The sequence below is a fragment of the Mustela nivalis genome (genome assembly GCF_964662115.1).
Source record: "Mustela nivalis genome assembly, chromosome: 9".
Classification (NCBI taxonomy): Eukaryota; Metazoa; Chordata; class Mammalia; order Carnivora; family Mustelidae; genus Mustela; species Mustela nivalis.
The window spans coordinates 106484280-106497826 of NC_139028.1; the positions used below are offsets into that span (position 1 = coordinate 106484280).

General features: G+C 39.0%; 1 protein-coding gene across 1 annotated transcript; it reads left to right on the forward strand.

Annotated features, from left to right (window-relative positions):
• Positions 1–7247: 7247 nt before the first annotated feature.
• Positions 7248–12891, forward strand: OR8K5 (olfactory receptor family 8 subfamily K member 5; the record flags this gene model as incomplete). Its single annotated transcript, XM_082747835.1, has 2 exons — positions 7248–7338; positions 11932–12891. The coding sequence occupies exon 2, from the start codon at positions 11950–11952 to the stop codon at positions 12889–12891; it is 942 nt and encodes a 313-aa protein (XP_082603961.1). The 5' UTR covers positions 7248–7338; positions 11932–11949.
• Positions 12892–13547: the final 656 nt, after the last annotated feature.

A 13547-nucleotide genomic window follows, 5' to 3' on the forward strand; every position in this document is an offset into this window, starting at 1 on the left:
TTCTTCCACCAGGATCCAATCCAGGTTCCATAACATTTGGTTCCTTGACTGGGAAACCCAACCACACCAGCACATTGTTGCCACCGGTTTGGGGCAATGGTGGGGCAGTGGCGGAATGAGGGATATAAGGGAGAAGGCACGCCCTACCTAATTCTTGGCAGTCTCCCACCCAGTCGCCTCAGGCTGGCCCACCCCACTGTTCCCCACTGTCTGATGAAGTTCTGGAACCTAGGTGAGGTTCGGTTGGCTGAGGTCTGGAGCCGATGACCAAGAAAGAATTCTTGAGACATCTTTGGTGCAAAATGGTGCTTTATTAAAGCACGGGGACAGGACCCATGGGCAGGAAGAGTTGCTACCCTGGGCTGTGAGGGATGGCAGGTTATGTACCCTGCGGTTGGGGGAAGGTGAGGGAAAGGGAGGTTTCAATGGAGTTTTCGTATGCTAAAGAGGGCCTACAAGGTGCCAGGATACTGGAGGCCTTGCCCTTGCAGCTTGATCAATGTCTTTAGGCCAGCCATTAACATTAAGATAGTTGGGAGACTTTTTGGTGGGATGTCATAATCCTGCTGTCAATAATATTTATTAGTGAGATTTAGGACATTTGTAAGCCAAGGAAGACTCCTGTCTAGCAGGATTGTGATCCCTGCAAGTTAACTATTTGTTTCTTTTGGCGGTCAGGGGTGCCTGAGGAATGTCACACATATTACCGAGGGGAGCAGGTGGAGAGGGGGTGCAAGGTGTCAGCTTTTGCTTTGTTTTCAGCCAGCCTCCTGCTCTCTCATCACTGTCCCCACTGGACTCAAAGGAGACTTGGTAGGTCAGGACCTGGTCCTGATGTTGGATTCCAGTAAGGCCCGGGGCCCCAGAACCCAGTCAGGCCCACCCCTGAGGGTGAATGGGGAGACTGATCACCTCCCAGAGACCTCTTAGAGGTCTTACACATAGGGCCTCCCAGGCGGGGTGATCCTTCAGGTCAGGAACACCCCTGTAAGGGGGGACAAGAAGGAATTTCCAAAAGGAATTCCACAGGTCAGGACCCCCTGGGGGGGAAGGAATTGTAATAACTTAGGTGTAAATGCTCAGTTTGACCTGGCTTGTCAGGCAGACTGATTCTGTGGCTCCACAGTTGTGCACCCTTAGGGTACCCAGAAGCCTAAGGAGTCCAAGTGGCCCTAAACTGCTTCTGTGGTGACCTCATAAGGTCTAAGGTAAGCCCCTTCAGGGCAGAAGTCCAGGATTTATATGGACTCGCTATGGCTAAGAGGCACCCAGGTGTCCTCTGGGATGGCAGACAGGTGGGCATCTGACTGGTCTCTCCTTTAGAGGAACACCCACCCTTCATTTGTCTTTATGCCAAGAGAGCCCACCTGTTCAACATGGGTGGAAGCTCCTCAAAACCTACCATCTTAGACTGTATGCTCAAAATTTTAAGAAGGGATTCTCAGGAGACCATGGGATCAAAACATCTGGAAAATTAGGCACATTATGTGAATTAGAATGGGCCACCTTTGGGGTCAACTGGCCTGCTGAGGGACCCTAATGATGAAGTTCTAGAACCTAGGTGAAGTTCAGTGGGCTGAGGTCCAGAGCAGATGACCAAGAAAGAATTCTTGAGACATCTTTGGTGCAAAATGGTGGTTTATTAAAGAATGGGGACAGAACCCATGTGCAGGAAGAGTTGCTGCCCCAGGTTGTGAGAGATGGCAGGTTATGTACCTTGCTGTTGGGGGAAGGTGAGGGGAAGGGAGTTTTCAACAGCATATGCTAAAGAGAGCCTACAAGGTGCCAGATACCCAAGGCCTTGCAGCTTGATCAATGTTGTCTTTTGGCAAGCCATTCAGATGTCTGCTTTGTTAGTGAGATTTGGTTTTAGAAGAAATTTAACTTTATTTAGAGCTTGAGGAACTGAGTTATTTGCCTCTGGAAATTATGCTATTGATAAGGTAACTTCTTTGTTTGTAGATCTCTAGGACATTTGTAAACCAAGGGAGACTGTCTTGCAGGATTGTGATCTCTGCAAGTTAACTATTTGTTTTTCACTTATGGCAGTCAGGGGTTACTAAGGAATGTCATATACATTACTGAGGGGAGAGGGGGTGCAAGATGCCAGCTTTTGCTTTGTCCTCAGCCATCCTCATGCTCCCTCATCACTAAGACCTACCTACTGTCCAGGTCATTTACAAAATTATGGTCTAGACTCCCAGACACCCTGACCAATTTTCATATATTGATTCTTGGCTTCAGACAACCCAAAGTCTGCCCCCATGGGTCCAATTCTGTGCTAATAGGAAGGACCAAAGTAGGACATTTGTAACCAAGTAAAAGAACCCAAAGGCTGTAAGGAAGCAAAGCATATCAGGGAGGTCCTGCATAGGGGCATCAGGGGCAGCAACTCGAATGAATTCTGTACAAGGATGAACCCAACAGAAGTGTAGGGACCACAGTCCTCTCACCCAGGGCCTAAAGCTAAGCTGCAGAAAAGCCATGCTCCTGCTTCTTGTAAGTGGCATGTGTGGGGAAATACCTGATTTAGCATCTCTGACAGGCCACAGGAAACTTGATCCAGAGAGAAACAGGTTGTAAAATGACAGGAGCTCTCATATTTACCTTTTCTTTTTCTATTATTCTTTTTTTAAATTTTTATTTATTTTTTTTTTAATTTCTTTTCAGTGTAACAGTATTCATTGTTTGTTTTTGCACCACAACCAGTGCTCCATGCAATCTATGCCCTCTCTAATACCCACCACCTGATTACCCCAACCTCCCACCCCCCGCCCCTTCAAAACACTCAGATTGTTTTTCAGAGTCCATAGTCTCTCATGGTTCACCTCCCCTTCCAATTTCCCTCAACTCCCTTCTCTCCATCTCCCCTTGTCCTCCATGCTATTTGTTATGCTCCACAAATAAGTGAAACCATATGATAATCAACTCTCTCTGCTTGACTTATTTCACTCAGTGTAATCTCTTCCAGTCCCGTCCATGTTGCTACACATGTTGGGTATTCATCCTTTCTGATGGAGGCATAATACTCCATAGTGTATAGGCACCACATCTTCCTTATCCATTAGTCCATTGAAGGGCATCTTGGTTCTTTCTACAGTTTGGCGACCGTGGTCATTGCTGCTATAAACATTGGCCCTTCTTTTCACGACATCTGTATCTTTGGGGTAAATACCCAGCAGCAGTGCAATTGCAGGGTCATAGGGAAGCTCTTTTTATAATTTCTTGAGGAATCTCCACACTGTTTTCCAAAGTGGCTGCACCAACTTGCATTCCCATCAACAGTGGAAGAGGGTTCCCCTTTCTCCACATCCTCTCCAACACATGTTGTTTCCTGTCTTGCTAATTTTGGCCATTCTAACTGGTGTAAGGTGGTATCTCAATGTGGTTTTAATTTGAATCTCCCTGATAGCTAGTTATGATGAACATTTTTTCATGTGTCTGATAGCCATTTGTATGTCTTCACTGAAGCAAAGTCAATGTACAGAAATCAGTGGCTTTCTTATACACTAACAATGAAAATACAGAAAGGGAAATTAGAGAATCGATTCCATTTACTATAGCACCAAGAACCATAAGATACCTGGGAATAAACCTAATCAAAGAGGTAAAGGAACTGTACTTAAGGAACTAAAGAAACACTCATGAAAGAAATTGAAGAAGACACAAAAAGATGGAAGACCATCCCATGCTCTTGGATCAGAAGAATAAACATTGTTAAAATGTCTATACTGCCTAAAGCAATCTATACTTTTAATGTCATTCCGATCAAAATACCACCGGTATTTTTCAAAGAGCTGGAACAAATAATCCTAAAATTTGTATGGAATCAGAAGAGACCCCGAATTGCTAAGGAAATGTTGAAAAACAAAAATAAAACTGGGGGCATAATGTTACCTGATCTCAAGCTTTATTACAAAGCTGTGATTAACAAGACAACATGGTACGGGCATCAAAACAGACACATAGACCAGTGGAACAGAGTAGAGAGCCCAGATATGGACCCTCAGCTCTAGGTCAAATAATCTTCAACAAAACAGGAAAAAATATACAGTGGAAAAAAGACAGTCTCTTCAATAAATGGTGCTGGGAAACTGGACATTTCTATGTAGAAGAATAAAACTCGACCATTCTCTTACACCATACACAAAGATAAACTCAAAATGGATAAAAGACCTCAATGTGAGACAGGAATCCATCAGAATCCTAGAGGAGAACATAGGCAGTAACTTCTTCGATATCAGCCACAGCAACTTCTTTCAAGATATGTCTCCAAAGGCAAAGGAAACAAAAGCAAAGATGAACTTTTGGGACTTCATCAAGATCAAAAGCTTCTGCACAGCAAAGGAAACAGTCAACAAAACAAAGAAGCAACCCACGGAATGGGGAATATATTTGCAAATGACATTACAGACAAAAGGTTGATATCCAGTATCTATAAAGAACTCCTCAAACTCAACACACACAAAACAGACAATCATATAAAAAAATGGGCAGAAGATATGAACAGACACTTCTCCAATGAAGACATTCAAATGGCTACCAGACACATGAAAAAAATGTTCTTATTTACCTTTAAGCGAAAGTGGGGGAGGCACCTGAGTGGCTCATTTAGTTAAGTGTTAGCCTTCCAAGCAGGTCACAATCCCAGGCATCCTTCAGGATGCGGACTTTAAGGAATATTCCCAAGCAGCTACCCAAACTCCTTTGTTTCTGAGAAATTCCCTATCTTCTCTGGTTCAATATGGATTGTCTATCCATCACCCCACCCCCTGCCCTTGTGGGTGGGAAAACATGGTTTCTGCGCCTCTGGAGCTGATGATTTCCTGAACCAGAAACCCCTTCTCTGCCCTCTGGCAGTACTTTGTCTCTTTGGCCTCCCCATCCCCCTTTTCCTGTTTCCACACCACCTTGGGTGTGGCCTGCATTACTGGCTTCTAGACCATCCTCAGTGCGTCAGGCACCATGGCTCCTCCTTTTACTGTCAAGGAACAAGAAGAGCCTCCCAGGACCTATCATCACCCACTCCAGATTTCCCCACATGTCTCAGGTGTAAATTGACCATGGGGAAGATCCTGATGGAACATAATTCAGCATTTAAACTAACTTTGTTGGTTTAGTTAAGACGGATGTGTCTTTTAAGTTATCAGTGGTAAATGTGAAACTTTTATTCTATCAAGGTTTACTGAAGGTCAAATGACCTTGCATTACCTCTTGTTGGGTTGTTAGTAAAAGATGACTAAAATGCAATTGTCTCATCAAAGTTTTCATGGGTGATTGTTAAAGTAGCTTTCAAAGTCTTTGGTAACCTGAAACTTTCAGTTGGATGATAAATGAAATTAAATTTGTTGTACATCAAACATCTTTTAACATCTAGGTCTTTTCCAAATGGGATAAAGTGCTAAAGCATTGATTACTGGACATAAGTTTGTGCTTTTGATTTCCTGCAAAGAACTAAGAATATTTAAATCTGCTGGTAAACATGTTTTGTGCTTAACTGATTTACAGATTTGCCATTTAAGAATTCTGGTGTAACAGTTTACAATTGGTTGCTCCTTAGTCTTCACTGGAGATTAAGGGTTTCTAAAGAGTACAAAATTCTGCTAACTATAACTAAGACTGATGGAAATAAGGGAAACAACTCTGTATGTGGAAAAGTAGGAGATATGTAAGAAAGATAAGGAATGGGAATACATTTTGTTGAAGGTAAAAGAAGGCAATTTTGTCCTAAATGAGATGTTCGTTTGGAAAGAAATGACTTGGGACAAAAACCTGAATGCAAAAGAAAGTTGTAGAAGGTTTGTGACAGGAAATATTTGGAAATTAATTATAGGTGTGGTCAGGATGGAATAAGATTGAAATGAATTTTAAAAAGATACTGGTATAAAAAGTTAATTTTCTCTCTGTTCAAAAAGATAAAGTATTCTCAATTGTTGGTCTCTTTTTGATTAGAAAATGCAAATAGTTGTTTGCCCTCCATATGCTTAGAAAACCAGTTTCTGTGTCTTGAGTTTATCAGGTCTTTAACATCCCTAATGTTATGTAGGCATGTGCTGTAAAAGTTTCTAAGGTTTTATCAAATTTCCCGAAGATTTAAATTATGAACAAAGTCTTGTTGACTAGTTAGGCTTGCTTCTTTGGTATGTAATGTTCTCATTCTGGCTGTTGAAGTGTTATGTATCACAGAATAACTGAGCTTTCTTGTCAATCGTATCATAGTGAACTCTCCTATCAGATCATTAACCATGTCTATTCTGAGTCTGTCAGTTAAAAAATTATTCAAATTCTTTTGTAAAGTGAGTTATATCTTTAAACAGATTCACCTAAAGGACTTTTAGGAGAGATATAGGTATTCAGTATATTAAAAATCCTAAAACTGAAATGAGTAAGAACTTCCAAAACTAAGAAGTTGCATTCAGACTGAACAAGAATCAGTAATATGGTACTAAATGAACTGAAAATATGATTATAGTTTTGTGATCCTTGTTTGAAAAACATTGCTGGTTCCTTAATGTTCACTCTTCCTGATTAAGGAAACGTAAGATTTCTATGGCCTACAGAAACATGATAAAACAATCATTTGTAAGCAAATTAAAGCATGCAACTTTTCTCTTTATCTGAACCCTCTGAAACTAAAAACTAAACTAACTAAACATTATAATAACTCGTTGCATTACAGTAATTATTACAAGTTTGCCATATGAAAGAACAAGGCATATGTATCAATCATTTAAAGATGAGACTTTGTTTCAAAACTTCTACTTGTCAGTCATGTGACTTTGGACAAGTTACATGAGCTTGGGGTCTTCTGAATATGGAAATAGTAGCATCCATTTTACTGAGGTTAAATGACATATTTTAACCCAGTGGCCACTGATATATTTGTATTTGAATAATAAATTCAAAGAAAAAATCCTGACAGATTATGAGGTTATTTTCAAATTTATCCATGGTTTTTAGAACTGTTCCAGTTTTACTGGGCTAATGCTGATGTCAAAGTATTTTCGGTTGTTACTTTAATCATTGGCTCTGCATGCATCAGTGCACTTTTATGCATAAGTAAGTCTCCATGGAACTATCCAGATCATTTATGTTGTTTGTTCCTTTCCTTGAGTTGTCTCTTACATTTTTCACTAGGGAATATGTAGGGTGTCCTGGATAATTGGTAGGTAACACAACAATTTTTTAAAAATCTCTCAGATGATTTGGACATCATCATCTGGGTGAATTATGTGCTATTTCCCCAGGGAGCATCACAGAAAGAAGAAAAGCATAAACTGCCCCTACCCAAAGAAAAAGTAAAAGTAATTTAGAAGAAGAAAACCCAGTTCATTAAAGGTGAGTGGCTAGGACTTGTTAATTTTGATTATCATCTGGGTTTTGGCAATTTCCCATGACTGCTGACTTCTGACCACGGACACTTTTATGGTCACTGACAGCTGATTCTTTCTAACCCACCACAAAAATTCATTACATTTTTTGTTAACTGTAGTTTCCTGGAAAGGAATGGTCTTTTTAGGACACTAAGTCCTATGAATTGACTGACATCATCAATCTGTTTGATTTGTGAGAATCAATAGTAGAATTTGGATATTATAAATGAAGAGAAAGAACTCTCTGAAAAGAATCATCACTGGTCTCATTAACTAGAAAATGTTAAAGTTAAGATTTCTAGATAAAATACAGAATGCCAAGATACATATGAATTTCATATAACAAATAATTTCAGTATATGTCTTATATGATATTTAATATTATTCTTTCATATAAATATATCCAGTGAAATATTTGAAAAAGAAAGATATATGTTTCCTACACTGTATTTTATAAACTACAAATAGCTGTAATGTGAGGACTCACAAGTATGAGCATGTAGACATTTTACTAATTCATTTGTTTTCCCAACTGGGTTGCTTACTACTTGTTTTATTTGTTCAGAATGGGCTTTACAAACTAACTGAGTAGAATAGCTTCTAAGAGTTATGAACAAAGTCCTGAACCCCAAATAACTCCTTACTAGTGTTACCATGTCTAAAGAATAAAGTCATCCCTTTGCATATTTTTTATATCCTGTGTACTCTGTTAGCCCTAAATAGAAGTATTTTAAATGTTTACATGGTGATATTCAAAATTGATCAGATATCCTTTTCAAAAAAGAAGAATGGACAGAGTATTACTATTTCTTTAAGATCTTGATAGCAATTCTTTTTGATAAATACTCAGAAGTAGGGTTCATAACCCTCTTACACTGTTGGTGGGAATGCAAGTTGGTGCAGCCACTTTGGAAAACAGTGTGGAGATTTCTCAAAAAATTAAAAATAGAGCCTCCCTGTGACCCTGCAATTGCACTACTGGATATTTACCCCAAAGATACAGATGTAGTGAAAAGGGCCATCTGTACCTCAATGTTCATAGCAGCAATGGCCATAGTTGCCATTCTATGGAAAGAACCAGGATGCCCTTCAATGGACAAAAGGATAAAGAAGATATGGTCCATATATACAATGGAGTATTATGCCTCCATCAGAAAGGATGAATACCCAACTTTTGTATCAACATGGTTGGGACTGGAGGAGATTATTTTGAGTGAAATAAGTCAAGAAGAGAAAGTCAAGTATCATATGATTTCACCTACTTGTGGAGCATAAAGAATAACATGGAGGACATTGGGAGATGGAGAGAAGTGAGTTGGGGGGAATCGGAGGGGGAGGCAAACCATGAGAGACTGTGGACTCTGAGAAACAAACTGTGGGTTTTGGAGGGGAAAAGGGTAGGGGGGTTGGGTGAGCCTGGTGGTGGGTATTATGGGGGACACGTATTGCATGGAGCACTGGGTGTGGTACATAAACAATGAATTTTGGAACACTGAAAAATAAAATAAATTAAAATAAAATAAAATGGAAGAAAAAAAGTAGGGTTCCTAGATCATATGGGGAATTGGTAACCAACGGGTAAAACATTTCAGTTAATGCAAGATGAATAAACCTAGAGATATGTTATACAACAAGGTGCATATGATTAACAATACTGTATTATACATTTAAACATCTTTTAGTGAGGTAGATCTCATGTTAAGTATTATTACCACAATAAAATAAAAATTAATATGAAAAAAAGAATGGTCAGGGTAACAGAATCTAGCCGACCTCCTGGGGAGATAGTAACTGACACTAAAAAGGGAGATAAATTCAATAAACTCGCTAGAATAATTGCTAGCTACACATTAAAGAGTTCAATGTGATAGGATTGGTACTGGAATTCTGAATTACTTGTTAGCCCAGTGCATTTTCTATTCTGTGAGAAAACCCACGATAGCAGATTCTGCAACACTTGACATTTATTGTGCAAGAGGAAGGACCCTGAAAGCTGGGTGAGACCCAATGGAAGAACAGCAGATATCATCTAACAAAATGAGAAGGACATAATTCAATAATCTCCCATATATCTTTGCTCCTCCATGCCCATTTCTGGGATTGAACTGCCTAAATCAACACTAAAAATTAGCAGCTGAATTCTTAGAACTTGGACAACTGCCACCAAGTGGCTTCAGACTCCAGCTGACCTTGTGGCAGGGTCCCAGGAGTTCCCTCTGATCTGTAGAAGGGTCTACCTTGACCCATTCAGACTGATAGTTGTGCAGGCTAATGCTAGACACCTTATTACAGTATAGTAATTCTAATCTACATTTATCTGACTAGATATGTTCAACTCCAATTACTCCTCTAGCTGAAAACCATGCTTACAGAATTCCACATGTTCTGTATGTGAAAGGAAGGGAATCTAATTGGTTTAAGCTAAAGCAGGTTCACTGTTTTTAATCACTCTGCTTCACTGACTTTCCATGTAAATTTTATGAAATGAAAAAGGAAAGACTTATCCTTGAAATATTTGCAAGTCAGTGTTATACTCTCTCTATATATCTCAGTCCACAGTTCAAGAAATAAGTTGATATGGGGCGCCTGGGTGGCTCAATGGGTTAAAGCCTCAGCTTTCAGCTCAGGTCATGATCCCAGGGTCCTGGGATCAAGCCCCGCATCGGGCTCTCCGCTCAGCAGGGAGCCTGCTTCCCCCTTCTCTGCCTGCCTCTCTGCCTACCTGTGATCTCTGTCAAATAAATTTAAAAAAAAAAATTAAAAAAAAGAAAAGAAATATGTTGATGTAATAAATGCTCAAATAAGTATATTAAATGCTTTATAGACCTTATCATATCCACAGGGGAAGAATTAATTTACGAATATAAGTGACTACATTAAAGGAAATATAGCATATAAAATTCAATATTGAAATCCCTGAATATTGACATAAATTGTATATTTTAACAAAAAGTGATGCATATCTTTTTTCCACATTTTTTAAAGATTTTATTTATTTATTTGACAGACAGAGATCACAAGTAGGCAGAGGCAGGCAGAGGTGGAGGGGGAAGCAGAAGGGGGTTGTGATCCCAGGACTCTGGGATCATGACTTGAGCCCAAGGCAGAGGCTTTAACCCACTGAGCCACCCAGGTGCCCCTTTTTTTCTTTTTTTTTTTTTTTTTTTTTTTTGAGATTCACTTATTGGGGCACCTGGGTAGTAGCTCAGTCAGTTAAACATCTGCCTTCAGTTCAGGTCATGATCCCAGGGTCCTGAAATTGAATCCTGTGTTGCTCTCCCAGCTCAGTGGGGGAATGTTCTTCTCTGCCTCCCTTTGTCCCTCCATTGCTCATGCTTTCTTTATCTCTTTCAAATAAATAGATAAAATCTTTTTTAAAAAATTTATTTATTTGGTGTGAAGAATGGGCAGAGGAAAAGGGGGAGAGAGAGTCTTAAGCAGACCCCTGTGGAGCACGAAGCCTGAGGCAAGGTCAGATCTCAGGACCCTGAGATCTCGACCTGAACCAAAGTCAAGATTCAGACACTTAACCAACTTTGCCACCAGGGACCCCAGGAATAGACCCAAATCTTGTGTGTTTTGAAGCTTATACACATTTAAGAGTTTTCTTAAAAAAAGAAAAAAAAAAGGAAATTAAATTATGTATGTAAATTGAGGTGTAAATGTGAGTATTTAGAGTGGAAAAGTAATCTTAAAATTTCACTTGTAGTCAAAATCATCATAAAAATCTATGAACATGTTTTTATGAATAAAATCTTACATACATCTCAGGCTATTGGGTGATATGAGTGTTCTTAGAAGCTGTTCTAAGACCAAAATAGATAGCACTATTCAGTGATGAATATCATTGATTTTGAAGTATAGATATACTCACTAACCATCAAATAAAGGTTTATTTACTCAACCTCTCCTTTACTGGACCCCACAAATGCCGGCAGACATACCGATGTGTTTTGATATTAGCTGAAGAATGGTGGAGCAGAAGTGGGATTGGAGAGAGAAAGTGGACTTAATTGATCAAGGCTAAAAGGTTAAAATAGTTTACATTTTCAACTTTTACAAAGATACATCACTTTGTTAGTTCATTGCAAAGTCCCCATCCAGGGCCTTGAAAATGCTCATGAGGGAACTTAAATCTCAAACTTTGTTAGCTCCATATTACTTCTGCTTCTTTCTTTAAGAATATCAAAATTCCCCGGAATTCTCATATGAAACTAGAAGTGTACTAAAGGAAAATTGTGATATCATTGTGTAGAAGAAATAAAATCTAATAAATCTGTATCAGTACTTATATGGTTTTTTAAAAATCAGTGGATATGTTCCAAATATTGTTGAATCTATTTAGAGTTTAATCAGTCATATCAGTGCATGTGTTTGATGTGGATCCCTCCTGTTGAGAAGTAGAAGGGTCTATCAATTCTTCTAGTTTCAAAATCAGACGGGAGAATTATTTTTCTATCCCATTACAAAGAAAATATCTACATTCTGTCTGCAAACATTATAATATGTTTAAATGATACTATGTGAAACTGATGGCAACCTCTCTGTTTCTTCCTAGAAGAGCTAACTGGACTAAATGGACCAACAGAATCTAACGTCACTGACTGGGTTCATTCTGATGGGGGTCACAAGGCTGCCTGAGCTTCAGGTTCCCCTGTTTGGGGTCTTCCTCATCATCTACACAATCACAGTAGTGAGCAACCTGGGACTGATCACATTGATCCAGCTGGACTCCCGCCTCCACACACCTATGTATTTTTTTATCAAACACCTGGCTTTTATTGACCTTGGTAATTCTACTGTCATTTGTCCCAAGATGCTGGTAAATTTTGTTGTGGATCAAAATACCATTTCTTATTGTGCATGTGCCACGCAGTTGGCTTTCTTCCTTATGTTCATCATCAGTGAGTTTTTCATCTTGTCAGCTATGGCCTATGACCGCTATTTGGCCATCTGTAACCCTCTGCTTTACAATGTTATTATGTCCCAGAGACTTTGCCATGTGCTGGTGGGCATTCCATACCTCTACAGTACCTTTCAGGCTCTAATGTTCACTATTAAGATTTTTACATTGACTTTCTGTGGTTCTAATGTTATCAGTCATTTCTATTGTGATGATGTTCCCTTGTTAGTTATGCTCTGCTCAAATGCACAAGAAATAGAATTGTTGATTATAGTATTTTCAGCATTTAATTTGATCTCTTCCCTGCTGGCAGTCTTAGTGTCCTACATACTAATTCTGATATCTATATTTCGAAAGCATTCTGCAGAGGGCAGGAAAAAAGCTTTCTCCACATGTGGGTCTCATCTGACAGTGGTGGTTGTGTTCTACGGGTCTCTACTATTTATGTACATGCAGCCCAAATCTGCCCATTCCTTTGATACTGATAAAATGGCCTCTGTGTTTTACACATTAGTGATCCCTATGCTTAACCCCTTGATCTACAGCCTAAGGAACAAAGAGATAAAGAATGCCTTCCACAGGGTCATTAAGAATCAATGCAAACTTTGTATCTAATATTCAATAAGGAATATTATTGTAATAAACTATGAAAGGAAAATACTACTTAAAAATCTAATAGATAAAATTATGTTCTTTTTGGCTCCAGAACAGAGACTAATTATAACTTGCAAATTCTTTCTCTTATTTTCAACCAATATATTTATATATTTAGCTCATATTTTGGATCTTAATTAAATACACCCGCCCAAAATATTCCTTGTTTTTGATTTAATGTTTCTCTTAATGTGAACCTCACATTTGTCCCACTGAAAACCCTTATTAAATGCTGCATCCGTAAAACAAGTGTGTGTTTGTTTCTGTCAGGGCTTTTTTGGTGGGAAGTGGTAGGTATCGTCTCAATCTTGTTTTCACTGTATTTTCTGGACTCACAACAAAGTGTAAACAGAGTGAGTCTCCTGCAGATAATGTATAATTGGATCAGGATTTTTTTTAATCCATTCTGTCAATCCCTACCTTCAGAGAATTTAATTTCTTTACATTAAAATAATTACGTTACAACGTCTACTTGAGCTTATGGCCCAACATCAACCTGGTCATGCCTACAGTAAGAGTTCAGAAGGTGGTTAAAAGAATGAGCTTGGAAATGTAAGTTGAACAATTCCAGAGATCACACAGAGCAGGAAGACATGAGAATTTTAGAAAGCTGGAGT